Here is a 20,789-nt window from a genome sequence, read left to right as displayed (position 1 = left end):
CTCTGCCCGCGCTCGCTGCCAGGTCACCCGCACGGGCTGTCCCCGGGCCCCTCACAGCTTCTTTCCACCCCGCTGCCAGCCTCAGAGGTACTCACCGCTGACTGCGGGCCCTGGTGACAGTCCCAGGTCAAGGCCGTTGCGGTCCCGCAAGGACTCAGGAGCCTCCTCCTGCCCGCTCCCCGGGCCGGACCCGCTAGTCTCTAGGCGAGCCTGAGGCCGGCTGCGGCGTCTGGAGCGTGGGAGCTACTCTGGGCGCGGGGCAGGCGGGACTCTACGACCCACGGGCAGGCGGGTCCCGCTGGGCCGGGGGCTCTGAGCGAGCGGAGGGCGGCAGCGCCTTCAGCCCAGAAACCTGGGCTGGGCAGGGTGAGCTGCCCTGGGGTCCGAGGGGCAGCAGGGCCCGATCAGGAGCGAGTGAGCAGGCGGCTATAGGACTAGCAGTCTGGGACCTCGGTGGCGCCCGCGGTCCTGTCCTCCCGCGGGAAGTGGGAGCCTAGCGCACCGGGCTCTGGACGCGCGCGGAGTTAGGTTTTGGCTCCGTCGTGACCACAGTGTGCCTAACGATCTAGGGCCGGGGCTTTGAGGGTGACTAAAGTATCTGAGACTGGCATGTCCTTCCTTCTCTGGCTAATGGAAAGCTACACAGCCTCTGCCAGGTGCCAGGGTGTCCTCATTGACGGTGAAACTGTAATAGTAAAAAGCACAAGTTGCCACAACTTCAGAAGTTTTTGTTCAAAATATCTATGCCCCACCCTCCCCCTATCAAATCAGAATTATATGTTCAAACAACCTCCCAGTGCGATTCTGGTAGTTGATTGAGAGAGCTTACTACACACTTCCTCTGAGAACTTCAACTCTCATTTGCTCTTCCCAACACTTTTGTTGGATGGGTACTAGCATCCCCACCTCATAATAGTTTCAGGGAAGTTGAGTGACTTGCTCAAGGTCACAGGGTAAATGATAGAGAAGATGTAATTCAGATCTGTCTGCCCCCAGAATTGGTGCTTTCAATCACTTGGGACTTGCAACTTGGAAACCTGGAGGACAGCAGAGATGATTTGCATCTGCCAGGATGGGGCAGAGGTTCAGTTCTTTCCCCCTTAGGGACTTACAAATAGAGAACCGTCTTCTGGGGCTTCTTATCCCTGAGAAGCCCTAACTAAACAAACTTGGACCCGCCATCCTTATGCAGGTTGTGAGTTTTGCCCAGCTCCTCTTCTCCAATCTATTGGTGTACCTGCATCTATCTCCTTGTAGATTCTGTTGTGGCTACGAATATAGTGGGCTGAAAGCTGGACATCCCTGTGCCCTTCCCCATGGCAGCCCCAGAATGGTGTTGGTGACTCCTGTTGCACCTGGGATGCTAAGTTTCTGGGTTCTGCTCATATCACTGCCACCTGTGAGCCTTAGAATGAGTCATTTGGCAGCCATGGGTCTTCCTTCTCCCCAGTGTAACCGGAGAGGCTCACACCTCCTTCTCTGCTTCTGGGACTATGAGAATTAATTACTCACACATCCCAGGACCAGTGAGGAGATGGCTCTAGGAGTGCTCGATGAGAGTGTGCGGTGGGATAATACACCTTTGGAAAGGCTGGGAGGGAGTCAGGAGTGAAGTGGCTGGCCAGCATCGTACACCTTCCTCCAGGTGGGAGATGGCTACAGATCAGCCCCTTGGGAGCCCCGGAGACTTCGTTGGCTCTGCTTGGAGGCTGTGGGAGCTTGATCTCTGCTGAGTTCCATCTAGCAGTTTTCTCTGTCCCAAACAGAGGGGCCTTGTTCTCCTCCTTAGTCACAGTCATTGTCTGGCCCAGAGTTCTGGGGGTGAGAGGTGTCCTGGGGCTTGGATGCCCTGCAAAGGCCCAGTCTGGCATGACTCCTAAATTAATAATGTATTTAGCTGTGGGAAGGGATCCTTGATTGCCAAGGGCCTGGAGGAGGTACCCCTCTTGAATGCATTACAGCACAGTGTGGCACCAAAGGGGTTAGTTACCCAGAGCAGCAGCCATCTTGCTGCAGAGGATGCTTTGTTCCCAGCTGAGGAGCTGAATCAATTTTTTTCTAGGGCTGGTGGAATTCTCATCTAAAAGCCTCTTCTGCCACTTCTGGGAGACTCTCTTCACCACTCCTCCCACTCGATACCCGCCCCCCCACCCCAGACTCGGAACTTCTCAATTCAGAAGTTCTGAGTCTGGGGGTAGGGGGGAAGAGTCTGTTTCTTAAGCAAAGGAATCTGGGTTTGTTCACCGTTGTCAGATAAATGTTACCTTATCTCTCTGTCTCTGGTACCTCAGGCCTCTGAGACTTGAGGTATATTTGTCTTTAGAGATGAGTCTACCTCTCCCCCATCTCACCCCATTTTCTTCTCTGTGTCCAATCCACTCCCCTTCTTCCCTCCAGGCCCATCCCAGGGGTCGGGTGACATTCTGATTTCTCCAGGGTACTCAGCCCCTTTCCCTCTGTTTTCTCCACAGCAAGCCCCACCCAACACGGACTGGCGTTTCTCTCAGGCCCAGAGACCCGGCACCAGCGGGTAGGTGACTGCCTCTGCCTCTCCAGCCCACCCTCTTCTCTGCAGTATTTTCTCAGTGATGACGTGGGAGGAGATGGGGGAGGGCTCAGCATTTGCTACAAATGGCTTCTTCCTTCAGTTCCAGATTTCAGGCAGGTTTCAGTGTATTGGGGGCTGAAACATAGACCTCAGAAGGAAGTGGCTATTTTCGAAGCTCAATTCACACTATCCTTTCCCTTCTCCCTACCCTACGAGCCTTTTTCTATCTTCTGGGGGCTCTGTGAGACCAGAAGATGGTTTTAAGATGATCTCTGGGTGAAAAGGAAATGTTATATACCTTTCTATTGCCTACATCCCCCTGTTCTGGGTTGAGCTGGGCTCCATCCTGACCTGGGATTCAGGCAGAGAAACCTGGGGCAGGAGGAGGAGAGCAGGAGCTGTCAGCACTCAGAGCATCTTCCAGAGCCTGCAGGAAAGAGCAGAGGCAGAGGAGGGGTGTCAGGCCGCTGTGGGGGAAGTGGAGGCAGCACAGCTGGAGGAGAGGCTGATGAGCTACAGCTCCTAGGGCAGGTCCCCTGGTCCTGCCCCTCCTCCAGGCTACCTTCTGGCCCCCACTGGTCCTGCCCTCTAGGCCTGTAGGCCTTTTGTCTCTGCCACTTTCTTATCTCTGAGTCCTTCCCTCAGTCTCTGTGTCTCTGTGCTCTCTGCCTCTCCCTCTCTTGGTCTCTCAGTTTCTGTCTTTATTGCTGCCTCTCCATCCTATCATTTGTCTACTTGTCTACTTGTGTTGCTCTGTTCCTCACACTGCACCCGCTGTGGCTAGGTGCTCAATAAATATGGAATCAATGAATAAATGTGACTCTTCCTAGTCTCAATCTGTTTCCCCTTTTCTCTCTGTCTCTGCCTCCTCGTCTCTGACCGTGAGCTCTATTCTGTCTCTCCTTCTTTCATCATTTGCTAGTGTCCCTGTGTTCTGTCTCCAGTCTTTGCTTTTCAGCCTCTCACTATTTCCGCTTTCCTCTCTGTTTCTCGGCCTCTCTGTATCTGTCTCTCTCTCTCTTTCTTTATCTCTTTCTGTCTCTCTTTTATCCTGTCTTTTACTCTGTCTTTCGATCCTTTGTACTTTTGGGCAAGCCAGCACACATATGTGTCCCCACCTCTCTTCCTCCTTCTGCCCCTCACACACAGAGCCTTTGATCAACACTTTTCAACACGCACCCTCCCATCCAGGCTGCCCCAGCTGCTCATTTCAATCTGGTACGAATTCCTGCTGAGACAGGAACCCCCTGCGGGTGGGGGAGGAGGGAAACTTCAGTGGAAAGATCTTCTGTTGGTCTGAGGGGAGTGGGGTGGGCTCTGGGCCAGGCCTCCCTGTTAGGAGTCAGGAGCCTGGACGAATCTAAGGAGCCCTGGGGAGAGAGGTTGACAGAGCTTGGGCCACCTCCCACCTCCCAGACACTTGCTGCCCACATTTCCCCAGATGCTACAGATGCGGAGCCCTCACTGCCACAAGAACCCAGGAGGCTTTGGTGTATAGTGGAGACTCAAGTGCCTGGGAGTGCAGTCTTGCCACTGATATCAGATCTCAAAGCATTTCCTAGAAGGTCCCTAGAAAGCAACAAACCAGGAGGCTTGGACTGCCTTTACACCTCCTGGAAAGGCCTCGCCAGCCTTTCCATAGGTTAACCATTAGGTCATTCATGTGTTTGTCCATGTATTCATTCATTCAACAAATGTTTGTTGAGTATCTACTATGGGCCAGTCCCCAAGAGAGTGAACAAGCAGACACGATCCTTGAACTCATAGGCTTTCATGCCAGCAGGGGAGACAGAAAATTGACAACGAATCACAAACAAAAAAGTGTAGTTTCAAATCATAGCAAGTTCTGGGAAGAAGAGGGTAATGTGAGTGTAATGGAGGAAGGGGATGGAGAAGACCTCCAGGAGGAAGTAACATTTGAGCTGCCCCGATGAGAAGGACAGGGCAATCTGTGTCCCTTTTACTCACGCCCACCCAGGCTATATACGGGCCCTGAAGCAGAATTCACTACTGAACCTGGAAGCCCCACCAGTTGCCTCCGATGTGCCCTCTGGGTTGAGCACCTTTTCCCGCCTCAAGTTCTTTTTTATCAAATAAGAGAACCGTGGACCTAAAATGCATGCAGGAGCTCTTAGGGAGATGGAGAAGGCTCAGGAGCTCTCCCATCCTTAACTCCGAGGGGGATGGGACACACGTTTCTGAAACAGCTCCAAAGTGACCCAGTGGCCCTGATGAATAAGAGTTAGGGACCCAGGCCAGCAACTGTGACTTCCCTCCTTCATTCATTCAATAAATAGTAAGTACTTAAGGCCAGGTAGTATTCTAGGTGTAGGACATTTGAAACAGACATAGTTCCTGCTTTCGGGAATTTACATTGTTGAGGGAGACAAAAGTTAACCAAATAATCACAGAAAATAAATCTAAGATTGCAGTTATCATAAGTGCTATGAAAAGTGGTACCTGGTGGTGAGAGCATAAAATAGGGATCTGACCTGGTCGGGGAGCAGGAGGATATGCAATGAGGCTTTGCTGAGATCTGGAGGATGAATACGAATTAACCAGCTGAAGGAAAGAGTTAAGAGCATTCCAAGTGCTGAGGCTTCAGTATCAACAGAATGACAGGGAGTTTTTTGCTTTGCTGCCATTCTGATGAGTGAATTGGAGTGAGGATCTGAAGACGGGAGATTTCTTAGCCTAACCCTGGTTCCAGATCCCAGAAGCTGTTGTCTCAAGCTCTGAATCCAGCAAGCCAGTTATCCTTTCTCAGGCTAGTTCTCTCTTCTCTAACCCAGGCCAAACCTGCAACTGTTTCCAGAGAATCTCCCTTTGGCTTCCTCTGGTCCCTGCTCTGTTCTCTTTGATGGTCCACTTCCCCTTTCACTTCTCTGAGAGACACTATCCCTGGCACTCCCTTAGTTTGGGCAGTCATTCAACAAACAAATAGAAAGTTTCTTTTTTCCTGCTTATAAAATAATACATGCTCATTATAGAAACATGAGAAACAGAGAACAAAATTTAAAAGAAAAAGCACTCATAATTTCACAACCAAGGGAAACCATCACTAACATTTTTAAATATGGAAGATTTCAAATCTATATGAAAGTAGAGAGAGTGGTATAATGCACCTCCGTGGGCCACTATTCAGCTTCAACTAATTCCCTATCTTGTTTTACTTCAGTTTCCACCCCCATCCTCCCTGGAATTATTTGGAAGAAAATCTCAGCCATCACATAATTTAATCTGAGTCTTCACTATCTTTAACAGAAAATTCTTTTTAGAAATATATAAGCACTAAAAATGTTAATAAGCTAATAATATATTAGTAATAACATTAATAAACTAATATTAATATCTAGTTGGTATTTATGTTTTTCCAATTATATATCTTTCTGTTAAGTTGTTTGCATGTTTATTCAAATTATGGTCCACATTTATTTTTTTAGGCGAGGCAACCCTTGGTTGACCTCACAGATTGCAAGGACCTTGTCAGTTTACAATCCCTTATTTTTTATATAAACTACAGCACCTGGTCTTCCTAGGTGGTCTTTCATCCAAGTACTAACTAGGCCTGACCCTGCTTAGCTTCCAAGATCAGACGGGATCGGGCTTGTTCAGGGTGGCATGGCGAAAGACTATGGTCCACATTTTGTATTTGGTGCATTATCTCAACTCTCTTAAGCTCTATTAATACTTTCAAGTGTATCTTTCTAAACCTTTTTAAAATGAGGTCAAGAAACATGCATAGGCTTCTTTTTTCTTTTCAATCTGTTTTTTAAAATAAATTGTTTATGAATTTGTTCATGGAATATTGAAAACGTTCATTCCTAGCTTTTTTTTCTTTGTAGTAATTGAGATTATACCGTCCATTAATATTGTAGCTTCTTTTTTGTTATCTTTGCAATAGATCATGAAAATTTCCCCATGTCAGTAACAATTTCTTTGAAAGTCATTTAATTATTGCATAATAGCTCCACATATGGACATATCTGTATATTTTAAAATATGGATAAGCTTTTAATACATTAAAAATATATATACATGCATTTACTTCTATCACAATTAAATCTAGGCTGTTGTCAGGAGTTGCTTTCCCAGATTTCTCCTTTTTTTGAGCCTGATGCAAGAAGCATTTGACCAAATCCTAGCTCCCGGGATGCTCCCCCCATCCCCCCACACACCCAGCAAACCAGGTTACAAGCTCCTTATGGCAAGGACTGTATCTATCATCTTTTAAATCCTAGAGCCTGTCACAGACACCGGCACCTAGTGGGTGCTTGGAAAGTGGCCAATTAGATGTAGTCTCTGTCTTCCACTTTTATTTTTCGTTATTTCCCACATCCTAGGAGAGTCCCCGACACCTGCTGCCGGGGCTCCAGGGCCTCTCTGATGAAGCCCAGTATGTTGCTGTGCTTAAGAGCATAGGCTTTAGGGTCACACTAGACTGTCCCAGGTTGCAGCTCTGCCAGTTACCAGCTGTGTGACTTTGGGAAAATTTCTCAACCTCTCTGAGCCCTGATTTCTGGAAAATAGGGATAATTTTAATACTTACGTGTAGGTGGTTCTGAGGCTGAAATAGACTATATATCACACATACGTATTTCAGTCAGCCCAGTGCCCAGAAATAGGAAGCTCTCAGGAAATAGTTAAAAAAGAAGTCTCTCTCTCCTACTCCACTCATCTCCTGTCCAGCTTCAAAGAGCTGACAGCCTGTCCATGTGCTTGGGCAGTCATTCAACAAACAAACAAATAGAAAGCTATTTTCCTAGAATCCTCCTTATTGCCTGGCCTACCATGGTTCCGGGCTCACTCTTCTACTCGCCCTTATTCCCTCAACACCACTACCCACCTCCACAGGGTGTACCCCTAATCTGTGGTATCTGACCCTGTTGTCTACCCCACAGCCCCAAAGCTCTCCTCCTGGCTGCCCGCCCCCATCTTCTCTCCCTGCTCATTCCCATTAGGCCCTTCTCCTAGGCCTGAGCCTGTCTGCCTCAGCCCTGTGACCTCAGGCAGACCCAGAGACAGCTCAGTGAGACTGCAAGTCAGGAATTCTGGATTTTCATGGAGACTGAGGTGGCTGAGGCCTTATCACAGGCCTCTTGTCCTCCTAGAGGTAACCCAGCCCTCAGTCCTCTCACAGGAACAAACACGATCTTTAAATACATAAATCTGATTACGACAACCCCCTTTGAAACACCTTGGTAGCTTTCTGGAGCTCTTAGGATGAGACTAAAATCTTTAGTGTCCCCACTCTGCCGCCGCAAACCCTGACACGACCTCCCCTTGTGGCAGCCATACTGGCTTTCCCATAGTCCTGAGAACTCGCCAAAGCCTCAGGGCGTATTGCTTTCCCCAGCCTCGGGGCGTATTGCCCCCTCTGCCTGGAAAGCTGCTCCCACAACACTACGCCTTCTCCTGATAACTTGATTTTACCCTTTTACACCTCGTTTTTCACTTTGAAATGTTTCAGGCCTATTGAAAAGTTGAAAGAACAATATAGTGAACATCTGAATACTCTTTTTACCTAGATTCATTGGTTAACTTTATGCACATTCGTTCTCTCTCTCTGTCTCTCTCTCTGTCTCTCTCTGTCTCTCTCTGTCTCTCTGTCTCTCTCTGTCTCTCTCTCTCTCTCACACACACACACACACACACACACACACACACACACACACCCTTTGAGGCCTGCCCTGAAGCCCCTCTCCTGGTGCCAAACCCTCATAGTGACCTAATGCTCTCCATAGGCCTTTTCCCATTCACTCAGGCAACAAATATTTATTGAGGAACTTCGGTGTGCCAGACAGTTGCCAAAAGTCACCTAATAGACTGTGTGTCAGAGTGCTTTTCCATCTCCTCAAAAACAGAAATAATTTGATCCTTGAAAATTCCAAAAAAGCATGGAAATAGTCACTATGGGAAAATCCCACGTTAGGTTGGAATTGCTTAGGGTTCTTCTATGGGTTAGCGTTTTTCACAATTATGAATCACTTCATGGTTTTTTTAACACTTAGAGTGTCTAAAAGTCTTAATCAGGTGCCGCAGGAGGAAGCAGGCAGACAGTCCCACCCCACAGAGCTCTATCTGGTGGTGGAGCAGACAGTACAGCAGCAGTAAAGTGGGACCACAGGGAGGACCTGGCCCAGCCTGGGTGGGCTTAGGGACCCCCTCTGACTAACTGTATTCGGGCTACCAAGGCAGAGGGTGGGAACTGGCATTCTAGAGGCCAGCGTCTGTCCTGCTGCACTGTAAGAGAGAGCTTGAGGTACTGGGCAAGTGCCTCAGAAGAGGTTTGATGGCAGAATGTCTGGGAGGGTCAGGGGGTGCCCTTGTAACATGGGAGGGACAAGTTCTTATGTGGGTTTTATCCTGAGGGCTTAGCAAGCCTCCCAGCTCTGGGGATTGACTCCTGGGGTCTCCTGCCTCTATCCTCCGCCCAATGTTCTCACCCCTTTCTCTGACTCTGACACAGTCTCTCCCATTTTCACCTTCCCTGCCCTGGGAAGAGGCTCTGATTTCCCTCACTGGGATGGTAAGCACCACTCTCTCATGAGGGCCAAGTTGCCGGTTACCCTGTTTCATCCCTCTAAGGGCCATGGCTTCTGACACATGTGTCTGAGACAATAGAGAGCTGTTTGGGGGACTGAGGAATGGGGGTCTGGTTTCTGAAGGATTGTATAAACTACTTCTTACGTTGCCAAAGGGGAGCAGATCTTGGGCATGGGGTAGGGATAGAGTAGCAGATCTGGGAGCTCTGGGAGAGGTGGGGCAGGAACTGGGCTGGCCTGGGGGACTGCTCACCGTCCCACTCTCTCTCCAGCTCCCAAAATGGCGACGAAACCGGCACCTGGCCCAACAACCAGTTTGACACAGAGATGCTGCAAGCCATGATCTTGGCCTCTGCCAGTGGTAAGTTGTGCCAGCGCGTGTGTTGGGATGAGAGAATTCTGGAGTTTGGGGGCATCCCACAGCCACCATGTCCTGAGACTGGCTATCGACCTGCCTGACCTCCAGATCTTTCAGCTGGTTTGATAGAACTCATAATTCTGGAACATAAAGCCAGGTTAGGAACAGCAGAAGAACTGGGAAGGGGGGGGAGGGCGGGGTGGCTGGGATGCCCCGAGGGGAGTGAACAAGGGAAAGACCCATCAAGAAGATGAGGGGAGTAGTGATTAAGCATCTAGCTCTAGAAAGGGACAGCATCAATCCAGTCCAGGCTCTGCCACTTAAAATCTTTGTGACTTTGATCACTTTGCTTAATCTCTGTAAACCTCAGTTTCCTCAGCCAAGAAAATGAGGATAGTGACCTCACGGGGCTGTTGTGAGGCTTAAATGAGATGACACCACACAGCATGGAGCCCTGGGTCTGGCACACGCAAGCCCTCAATCCACGGACCCGGGTGGGGATTCCCCCAGCAGAGAGGGCACGCTCTGAATATGCGAGACCCCTTCTCTTTTTTGCTGTCCCCACCTTCAGAGCAGGATTTTGGTTTTCCCACAGGTTAACAAAGACTTCACATGCCATAGAAATTAAGATGATGGTTGCTGTCCCTAGAGAGTCACAAGGGTCCTGAGCAGGGAAGCAGAATAATATCCTTAGGAATTAAGAGCACAGGTTTTGGAGTCAGGCCAACATGGACTCAAATCCTGGCACCTAATTTATCTGCAGGTCCTCAGATAAGTTACTGAACCCCTCTGGGCCTCAGTTTCATCGACTATAGCATTGGTCCCCAACCCCCCCCCCACCCCTACCCCAGCGGCAACCGGTTCCAGGTCAGTGGCCTGTTAGGAACTTGGATGCACAGCAGGAGGTGGGGGGGGGCACGGAGAGCTAGTGAATCTGCATCTGTATTTGCAGCCGCTCCCCAGCGCTAGCATCACCACCTCAGCTCCACCTCAGATCGCCAGGCACTAGATTCTCATATGAGCACTGGTCCCTGGTGCCAAAGAGGCTGGAGACCATTGGACTATAGAATGGATGCAATAATAACATATCTCATTGTGGTGTTGTGAGGGCCTAATATAAGGCCTCAGCACAGAATTGGCAGAGTAGGGGCACGATATATAGTGACAAATATTGATTATTATCTTTATTGACCTATAGGTGTAGATAGAAGGCAGAATTAGAATAATGCCTATTAATCGAAACTAGCTTCTAGAACAGCAAATCCTGGGGCTTCTGGGAGGCTGGCGGAGGATTAAGGCATTGGCCTTACATAGTGAACAGAGTGTGCTCTGCCCCGCAGCACATCTGGAGGGCTGGTAGGTAGAGAACCAGGTAAAACCAGAAGAATAATCACCATTACCACGCCTGTGTATTGTCCCGGGCACATGCTAGACAAACATTATGGGCCTCACGTCAATGAACCCTCTGAGCAGCAATGTGAGGCAGGTCCAGTTCTTACATTTGACAGATGAGAGAACTGAAAAGTCACTTCTCCAAGGCTGCAGGCTGGTGATTCTAATCCAGCCCAACTCCCAAGTTCATGCCTTTTCTGCTACAGTGACCATGTCTGCCTTGAAACCCAGCCTTAATTTCCCTTTCAGCTGAACAGGTCTGGAGCTGAACTCCACCATCCTGCACTATTCTCTCGAATTAGGGTTGCCAGATAAAATGTAGGATGCCTAGTTAAATTTTAATTTCAGATAAAACAGCAAATAATATTTTAGTACAAATAGATCCCAAACATTAGTACTGAGACATACCACACTAAAAAATTGGTCATTGTTTACCTGAAGTTCATATTTTTATTTGCTAAATCTGTCAGGCCTCCTCCAGATGACAGTGAGGCCGACTGGGGCCAGGCCTGTGGTTGGTGAAGGGGAAACAGGACAGGAAAGTGGCAGAGAGAGCTGGGCCCAGGTCTGGGGGCTGTAATTCTAGAGCGGCCAGATGTGAAGTCCGAAAGAGGGAGGCCACAGGGTCTGGGGAGATGCCAAGTCAGGCTCTTGATGGAAGTAAACAGACAGTCAGGTATATTTAGCTCTTGTGGCCTTGAGCCCTAAGGCCAGGAAGCAGGCGTTTTTAGCCTAAATCCACTTTATAAAAACAGAAATGGAGTATTTATGGCCCCAAACCCTCCCAGAAGGTCTCCTGGGTCACGGCAGCCTGGCTCCCCTCTCAAGGCTCCCCTCTCAAGGCTCCCGGCTCCTGCCCACACAGGGCCTGACCTGCGTGTGAGCCTCCTCGGCCCTAGGGAACAGACCCGGAGGGTGGAGGTGGCTGGGTCAGGCCCTACTCTCACTTTCACAGCCGCTTCCCTGCCCTGGAGCCAGAGAGGTTCCTGGAGCCCAGCCCAGCCAGGCCTGGGCTGCTGAGGGGGAGTAAGAGGGAGAGGGTGAGTCCACTTGGGAGGCTTTTTAAATAAACAGTTCAGAGAGGAGGTGTGCTCTCAAGGAGGCTGTGGTTTGCAGTTCAAGAGGCTGAGACCTGGCTTGACCAGGCTGCTGAAGAGTTGCTGCCCTCAGCCCTGGGGTGGGGAGGGCAGCAGGTGAAGGGAGGTTACAGTGCCTGGAGCTGTTTCTCTGAGGAGAGGCCAGCTCGGGAGAGGAGGCCAGCACCGCTCCTGCCTCCTCCAGGCCAGAGGTGCCCAGGTTTTCCTGCTATTTTTCAAAGTCTTTTTTTCTTGGACCAAGGGAAGACCCCGGTCTGCCCAGTGTGGGTCTTGCAGGGGTAGGAGAAGGGGCCATTGGAAGATTGATTCCTAAGAAGTCAGAGACCACAATCCAACTTCTCCCCTTGGATTTGTAGATAGGGAAAATGAGGCCTGAATCATGCAGGGCCTCCACCAAGGTCACACAGCACCTTTAGTGGCAGAGCTGACCAGACAAACCTCAAGCGAGGTCCTCTTTCTTTTAAAACTTTTTTCTCTGCCCGTCTAGCTCATCTCTACTGCAGGCCATAGGGCCCAAGCCAATAGCAGGCAGGTGCTCCTGGGAAGGAGGTGCCAGGGGCTGGCTTTGTCGTTTTCACCCATTCGGGTGTTCTCCAGGGATGCTAGGTGTACACAGGATGTGGGTGGGCCAGGCTTTCGGTTACCCAGTCAAGCCCTTCCTGTCTTTCTGCCTCCCATCTTCTCCTCCTTTCTCCCTATTTCCTTCCCCCACCTACCCCCAGGCCCTGAGGTCTCCTGTCTAGCCCCTAAATTACTCTGGAATCCTAGCTCTTGAAGCCAGATCTGGCCCCCTCCCCCAACCCCTACATTCCCAGGCTGGAAAAGGAAACTTGGGAGGGGAGGGGGTGCCGTCAAGGACCCGGCTCCCTCCTGGAGTCAATTAGGGGAAACAGAGAAATGTCAGTGGAATGAAAAGTCTAGGGACGGGGCCCAGCCTGGGGAAGGAGAGCAGGAAGTGGGCAGCGCCCCCCACCCCCTTCTTTCCCAGCTCCTGAAGGCCCTCTGGTCCATGGGACTTGAAATGGAGGCTGTAAAAACCGGAGCGCTGGAGTGAGGAGGCGGGAAGGCTCAGGCTCATCTTTCCTTTCCTTCTCTTATGCCCCTCCCCGCTCTTGTGCCGCTCTTTGAAAATATTTCCTGTCTCCCTATTTCTCAATCCCTGGTTGGTGTCCCAGGATTACTCAGCCTCTCCAGCTTTAGTCACCCTCTCTACCCGCTCCCAGGGTCTGGGGGTGGGGGGCGGCTAGGGAGGAAAGTTCCTCTGCCTGCAGGCAGGGGCAGGGCTGGGCATTCCTGGGGCTTTAACCCTCCCACTGCCAGATGACTGGGCTACCCTCGTGAACTCAGCAGATTGTCAAAACTTCTGCCACCTCCCTTCCTCCTCTCCCCCAACAACGGCATGAGTGAGCACTTCCTGAGTGCCCGGGCACTGGATGAAGCACTGTCTCATTTAAACCCACTGAGTCAGCTACTTCTGTGCTTCCCTACCTTCAGTGTGCGTACATATCACCTGCAGATCTTGTTAAAAAAATGCAGATTCGGAGAGTCTGCATTTAGAATGAGCTCCCAGGTGATGCTGAACCAGGGCCAGAGTTTGTACTTCTCTGGGCCCCGGTTTCTTCTCACAAACAGCGGGGAAGTTGGGAAGGACACTGTCTCACGTCCCCTGCCTCTGACACTGTGAGCCTACATCTACATTGTACCTCAGCCTCATAGAAGACGCCTCGTGGCTGTCTTCTCTCCCCCTCCTGGACCCTCCTCAGAGGAGTCACGAGGGCCCCATTGCTGCAGGCAGTGGTGATTATACCCCGCCCCCCCCCACACACATACTTAATGCTCACCCCTGCTCTAAACTGCGCGGGCTGCTATGGCCTTAGGCTAGTCTTCTAGTTCTCTAAGCCTTGCTTTCCTCATCTGTAAAGTGGGGATAATACCATATACCTCAACTGGATTGTTGCATTGAGGTTAGAAGCCATCATGCACGTACACCATCTAGCAAATGGCTTGGTACATGGTAGGTGTCAATTGTTGTTCCAAAATGAATGCCTGGAAGAGCACCCCCTCCTGACTAATAACGGAACTACTAAATACCCTACTCTGCCAGGTACCCATTGGAGAAGGAAAAGAGGATGCACAAACAGTGGTCATAGGCCCTCCCTTAGGAGTTTAGTGTGGAAACCAGAGAGGCCCCCAGGGCAAGGATTTGCAAGCCAGTGTCAACTCTGAGAGAAATAACAGCTAGTATATTTTAAGCTCTTACTTTAAGTGAATAGATAAAAGAGTTAGAAATCAAACCAGGGCTGTTGTTCCAGATCCCCTTACCCCTACCCCTGTGGATAGAGATGGTCTTCCCTGCGCTAGGCGTGGTCAGGGCCAGGTGCTTTGCAGACACTCATTAGCTGCTTGTGCTATAAGAGTGACTGTTGGGGATCTGAAGTTTAGCTCCTGACCTTTTTCTGTCTCTGCAGAAGCTGCTGATGGGAGCTCCACCCTGGGAGGAGGTGCCGGCACCATGGGCTTGAGTGCCCGCTACGGGCCCCAGTTCACCCTGCAGCACGTGCCCGACTACCGCCAGAATGTCTACATCCCTGGTAGCAATGCCACGCTGACCAACGCAGCAGGCAAGCGGGATGGCAAGGCCCCAGCAAGTGGCAACGGCAACAAGAAGAAGTCGGGCAAGAAGGAGAAGAAGTAATGTGGAGGCCGGGCCCAGAGCCACAGGGCCACTTCCCCCCAACCAGCCCAGCCTCCCCTACCCGGCCTGGGCCTCAGATTTTCAGGGCTCGCCCCCAGGATCCTGGTCAGGGCCCAGGCCATGCTTCCCTTGGGAAACAGAAACAAGTGCCCAGTCAACACCCCCTCTCTGCCCCTGGGATTGAATATGCAAAGGGAGTTCTGCTGAGAACCCCCATCCAATCAATTGCTATGCCCAAGGGGGTGGTGGGGTTAGTGTAGACATCATTTATCACTCCCCTTTAGTTACTGCTGAACTCCTCCATCATCCAGATTCAATCAGGCCCAACCATCCGCTGCCTCCCCCTGCCCATCCCAACCCCACCCTACTCCTTCCACAGCTCCTCTTTCTTGAGTAAGGTGGTTGGGGTGTTGAGGTACCCGGTGACTTAAAAAGGCTCATAGTTCTGAAGAGTTGGAAGGGCATCATGACCTCTTGGAATCTCCTTCAATTCTCAAACTTCCCCCCAAGCATGGTTTGGTGCCAGCCCCTTCACGTCCTTCCAGAGCCTGAGACCAAGCTCAAGTTTTGGGAGACAAGGTCAAGGTTCCCGTGGTACTGATGCTTGCCAGATTTAGGGAGGGCATTTTGCTACCATGCCTCTTCCCAATGCCCTAGGGACCAGTTTTTTTTGTTTTGTTTTGTTTCTCATATTTTGATGTTCCCACTGCATGCTGTGACTTCCCCCTCCCCAAATAAGAGACTCCATTGCATGTTCCAAGACAGTATGGGGTGGTATGATAAAGGGAAGGGTGTGTATGTGGATGGGGGATGGACAAAGCTTGACCTCTCAGTTGACAGGGTCTCTCAGGAGGCTCTGTGTGACCCCAGGGTACTGATCAGATCCCCAAATTCCAGCCATAAACCAAGCACCAAGCTGGACCCCCATCCACCACGTTCAAGGCTCTGCCCAGGCAGCCAGCTCTGGGCTGAGCTACCAGCACCAAGGGGTTTAAACTGGCAGTACAGTCCAAGGAAGCTCTGAGCAGGTTTGGGACCAGGTTCCCTGGAGAGGTCAGAGAAGACTCTGTGGGTGCTGGGTACTCCAGAGGTACCGCTGGTGAAGGATCAGTGTGGCCCCCTCGCCAGCAGGAAGGGAGGGCCAGCTAGGCCGTTCTTGGTCCCTGGGTTGGGGAGGCAAGGGACTAGAGCAGGGACCAAGTGGACAGAAGTTCTCAGCCCAGGATCAGGCTTCTCCCGGGGCCCCTGCATTCCCCAGCCTTGGTCCTTCACCTTGCCAGGTGCCATTTCTTCTCTGTGAAGGCCACTGCCCAGGCCCCCCAGTGCGCCCTCTAGTGGCCAGAGGCTGGTTAAAGTCCCCAGTGCCTCCTTGTGTATAAACCTTCCTCTGCCCACCCCGTTTGGCCCCCCGGAGTCCCGTTCATTCTGCGGGGCTGCGGAGACCCCCACCCCCTTCCTTAAGTAGTGTAGAGCCCCCTCCCTTTTTTCGGCTGGTGTAGAATAGCCAATAGTGTAGTGCGGTGTGCTTTTCCGTGATGGCGAGTTGGCAGCGGGCAGCGGGCTCCGCGTAGCCGTCTGTCCTTGAATCTGCCTGCGGCGGCCCGTGCTGTGTTTTGTGCTGTGTCCACGCGCTGCGGCGACTCCCTCCCCGGTACTGACTCCTATAAGCGCTTCTCTTTGCATAGTCACGTAGCTCCCCACCCCCTTCCTGTGTCTCACGCAAGTTTTATACTCTAATATTTATATGGCTTTTTTTCTCTGAAAAATAAAAATAAAAAAGGTTTCTTCTGAAAGGTTGGACGTTTCTGTGTAAGAGATGGAGGCCGCTGGCACGTGTGGATGAAGCGACCTGGGAGGTGCATGCTGGAAGAAGAGCGGGATCGGGAGGCGATTATGGTGTTTGCGTCTTGGTTTTGTCATTGCCGTGAGTCTGTGTATGACTGTCAAATGTGTCTGCTTATGCTTGCAACACCGTTGTGCATGTGTAATAGTGTGCGATTGACCGTGCTGGTGGATCTGTATTCCGTGTGTGTAATCGGCTTGCGGGTGCTTTGTGGGGGAGGGGATTTCTGTGCGCGGCGTGTCAGTGTGCAATTGAGTGTGCAGTTGGATGCTTGCGGCTGTCTCCCTTACGGTGCTAAGCGCCAGTCTCCAGGCAGAAGAGGAGACCACGACACGGGGGCGGACGCGGGTTGGCGCCCGGCAAACCGCGATGGAGGTGGGGCGGTGACGTCTCCTTTGTGTCCGCCCCTTCCCGGCTGAAATTACCACCCCGGTGCGTGCGCCCTTGCCGGCAGCATGGGAGGAGGGGCTCTCCTCTGCCTGCTCCCCTCCACCCTCCATGTCTAGGGGCTGGGGAACACCGCGGGAGTGGGAGGGAAAGCCCGAGGCGATCCTCCGAAGGCTGGGTTTGTAGCTTGAGACTCAGTTTCCCCACCTGGAATTCACCTTCCCGCTCACCTCACCACAGCAAAGCCAAGGAAATTGGAGAGCTCATCGCTTTCTTGCCCGGGGGTGGGTGAGGGTGGTCAAGGGGACTGAAAGGGCGAGCAGGAAATCAGGTTGCCCACAGACCCAGATCGCCCTCCCTCCTTCCTCGCTCCCTTTCCGTGCTTTTCCATTCACTCATCGGCTCGCCTATCTCCCCGCCTCCTCCGCCTGCCTCCTCGAAGCACAGGGATTTCGAGGCTGCCGCAGCCAGAGAAGCTACAAGAAACACAGAGGGGGAGGGAAGGCTGTGCGGAAGGACAGAAAGGCAGACCCACTGGGGTTATCTGGAGGGTCAGGGAGGATTTGCCCAACCACAGGGCGGGAGGAGAATGTCTCTGGGCTTCCGCTGCTGGAGCCTCTCAGAGACGGGTCGTGCGTTCTGCCTGTTCCTTGTCTGTTGTCATGGCAACCAAATCTTCCAACCTAGCATCTGGGGGCGACTTTCCTTCGCGGGAGGGAGGTGGTGTGCGCTGTTTTTTGAAAGGAAGCGGGGTTTTGTTTCTGAGAGCCAGGTTGCGGAGGGCGGGGAACCGGACGCCTGGGTTCTATTCCAGGCGCTGGCAGAGAGTGAGCAGCAGCTGTGGTTGGTCCCCTAATTGGTATGTGTGCCTGTAAAGCTCTGAGCCAGAAGCATGTGGCCTCTGGGGAGAGAGAGAGAGGAAGCAGGCAGTCCACCCGACATCCCCAGCCATCCCCAGCCATAGGAGGCAGCTGCCCAGGCTCCAGGGTTATTTAAAAGGCTTTTATTTCCAGTGCCAGGGCCTGCCCAAATGGGCTTGTGGTCCTCTCCAGGCCCCTCCCTGTCTATTCTGGGCCTGCTCATAGCTTGTAAAGTTTCTTTCTGCAGGTCACAACTTGCTCAAACAAGTGTGACTCTGAGCAGCAAGTCATCTGGAGCATGACCTCTAGCTTCTGACCTCTGCCTGACAGGCTCTGGTTTCCACCCAAGTGAGGCCCTTCTAGTGTGGAATGTGGTCTGTGGCCACCAGAAGGGAAGAGGGGGTGATGAATGGGAGATATTTTCCTCAGCGAAAGAGGAACAGGTACTGCCAGGAAACCGTGTGACACCTGGGGGCATGGGGAGGTGGGGAGCTAGAACTGAGTTTAAGAAGAGGGTTCCAAGCCAAGAGGCAGCTATGAGGAAGGGGAGAGGGCTGGATTGGGGCCCTACCACTTAATGGGAGGGCATATGGGGGCAGAGGCCATCCTGTATTAATCATCTCTAGGCCTCTGCTCAACTGTAGTGTCTGGCACGTGACAGGAACCTTAAACTTTTGATAGTGGTTTGTCAGGTCAGTCAGGGATGTGAGGCAGGACAAGATGGAGGGGCCTGGATGAGAATGGAAAGAAAAAAAAAAAACAAGCTCAGAAAGTCACACAGGAGGCTATAAGGCAGTACTATTTCAATGCTTTATTAACAGTTGGAAACAAACCCAACGAACTGGAGGTGATGACATCCCAGAAGCCCAAGAGGCAAGGGAAAGAGATTTGCATTTTCTCCCTTTTTTATTTTTTATATTAAATGCATCTTAGCAAAAGTAGATTAAAAAAGAAAGGGTCAAAGCCCCAGATGTCAGCAGGAAGAAGGAGGGGACCCAGGGAGCAGCTGGCCCTCACAACACAGTCTTCTCAGGAATAGCCCAAAGGAGCTGCTGTTACCCCTTCACACATACTCTTGCTCCCGGCCCCTTTCTTCCTGGCCTCTAGGCCTCCCTGCAAGTGTCTAGTCTTCCCTAAGCTCCCCCTTACTCTAACAGCCACAATTCTGGGCCAAGCCCTAACAGTGCCATTCTCTCTCCCTACCTGTGGGTGGGAAGATGAAAGGAACACAGGAGGGCAAAGTGTCACCTTGAGCCAGAGTCTGAGCTTCCTGTGGCTGGGGTCACCCAACAGTTTGGCCTGTCCACTGTTCAGAAGGGAGCAGGGGTACACTGAGTGTGGGCACTCCTTGTGCCCACTTCCCCAGAGCGTCCAGTTAGCATCTGCACATTTGGCTTGATAAATATATTAAATTTATAAAAACTCTGTGGTCTCAGAGCTCGCACTCCTCTTAGGCCTGGTTAAGCTCAACCAGAGAAGAGCTTCCTCCTGCCCCAGAACTGGATGCTGGGAGGGAGAATCTGCACTGGCCTCAGGGGCCCAGAAGGCTTGAGGGCTGAGATGTAGGTCCACCCAGGGGCCTGTTCAGGATTGAGGCCTGTGGCGAGAAATTCCAGGGACTCTGGAATCTGCCATTAAAGCCTCTTAATGTTATGGAGTGGGGAGGGGAAAGGAAGAGTTATTTTCTTTAAAAAAAAAAAAATCTCATACAAAAATAGATCCATTTGCAAAACAATTTCTCAGCCAGGAGGCTCCACCTCCCATTTCCTTGGAGACAGAGGGTGAGGTGTTGGGATGGTCACAATACAGCCCATACTCCAGATGAGATGCACCGAAGCTCTGGGGAGGGCACGAGGAGGGACCATGGCTCAGTAGCCTGGGCTGGTGCAGAGGGTCCAGGGAGGCAATGGCATAAAGCATGGCAGCAGGCTGGGGCAGGTCCCACAGTGTCTCTATGCCCTGCCCGCCCGCCAGTGAAACAGGTAAAAGTGGTCTAGGTCCTTTTTGTTTTGGGAGGCCTTTCTCAGGAAGGTGGAGTGAGGATGAGATTTACTCCCACTTTCTTAAAAGCAGCTCCCAATGCCACACCACTAGTAATAAATAACAGTAGCTGGGAGAAAAGCTGAGCAGAGGTGACAGCAATGAGAGAAGGGATATAGCCCAAAGGCTCACAAGCCCCATGCTGTTCTCAGGGCCAGAGAAATCACAAAAGAAAAGCACAAACCCAGCAAGATTGACCTATGGGAAGCCCCCTGGAAAGTTGCGGGGCTGAGAAAGCAGGCGGGCCTTGTCTGAGACAGGCCTCAGAGTAACAGAGGAGACACTTGGGGTTAAGGCAGCAAACACGGAGCCTGCTTTGGTAATGCGACAGCCAGGGCTGGCTGGGTTGGGCTCAGGCCTCCCCACACTGCCCTTTCCTTCTGGCCTCCAGGCAGCTGAAGCTGTGTGTGATGTACGAAGAGCAGCAGGCCAGAGAGAAGAACAGGTCAGGGCAGTGGGAGTGGCCACTCCACGGGAGAATCTCCATGACCCTTCAGGCACATGCTGAAGGGCAGGACAGTCTGGGGCCCCACCGAGGAGCGCGTGGCCACAGGACCCGGCTTAACTTGCACGGCCAACCAACTCCTTGGTTTCCTCGAGGATTGTGGGGATCCCCTCACTGGTCTTGGGCACCTTGGCAACAACGGCAGTCATGGCATCGTCCTTGGTCAGCTCCGAGGCTAGCAGAGATGTGACTGCACACCCGGCCTTCCTGTTGGCTGCAAGAGAAGATATAAGAGATCTTGTCCACAGAAGACTCAACTTCCAATCCCTTTCGAACTCCAGGACAGACATTCAGCCAGGAGCCATGAAATGTGGCTGCCCTGTCCGGGTCACAGCAGCCCTTATTTTGAAGAAAGGGTAGAGATCCAAGAAGATGTGGAATATACTGCTGGAGGGCGAGGGTACAGAGAACATAGGAGAGGATTAGCAGGCAGGAGAGCGAGCCGTGCTCTCGCTTTCCTGTGTGAAAACAGCACAGGTTCGAATACAGCTAGACAGACAGAACAGGGTTCAAGCATAT

The 20,789-nt window shown here is 51.7% G+C and overlaps 2 protein-coding genes and 1 pseudogene across 23 annotated transcripts in view; 1 reads left to right on the top strand and 2 right to left on the bottom strand.

The window, feature by feature from the left end:
• The window catches only part of LOC107499678 (protocadherin gamma-C4), a 155,491-nt gene extending 139,063 nt beyond the window's left edge, over window positions 1-16,428 (top strand). For all 21 annotated transcript variants that reach the window (XM_016124126.2, XM_016124122.2, XM_036225163.1 and 18 more), the window contains 3 exons: window positions 2,472-2,530; window positions 9,366-9,454; window positions 14,409-16,428. In XM_016124126.2, the coding sequence (XP_015979612.1) occupies window positions 2,472-2,530; window positions 9,366-9,454; window positions 14,409-14,635 (375 nt within the window). In that variant the 3' untranslated portion in view covers window positions 14,636-16,428. The remainder of the gene's footprint in view (window positions 1-2,471; window positions 2,531-9,365; window positions 9,455-14,408) is intronic.
• LOC118605678 lies at window positions 6,063-6,181 on the bottom strand (annotated as a pseudogene).
• A 2,088-nt stretch (window positions 16,429-18,516) lies between the features above and the next one.
• DIAPH1 (diaphanous related formin 1) overlaps window positions 18,517-20,789 on the bottom strand; it is an 82,856-nt gene continuing 80,583 nt past the window's right edge. The window contains exon 28 of one of the 2 annotated variants that reach the window (XM_016124114.2): window positions 18,517-20,484. In XM_016124114.2, the coding sequence (XP_015979600.2) occupies window positions 20,327-20,484 (158 nt within the window). In that variant the 3' untranslated portion in view covers window positions 18,517-20,326. The remainder of the gene's footprint in view (window positions 20,485-20,789) is intronic. The other variant, XM_036225155.1, reaches the window with a different exon arrangement.

This window comes from Rousettus aegyptiacus, unplaced genomic scaffold (assembly GCF_014176215.1).
Source record: "Rousettus aegyptiacus isolate mRouAeg1 unplaced genomic scaffold, mRouAeg1.p scaffold_m13_p_7, whole genome shotgun sequence".
NCBI lineage: Eukaryota > Metazoa > Chordata > Mammalia > Chiroptera > Pteropodidae > Rousettus > Rousettus aegyptiacus.
This window is presented reverse-complemented; position numbering and strand designations above follow the sequence as displayed.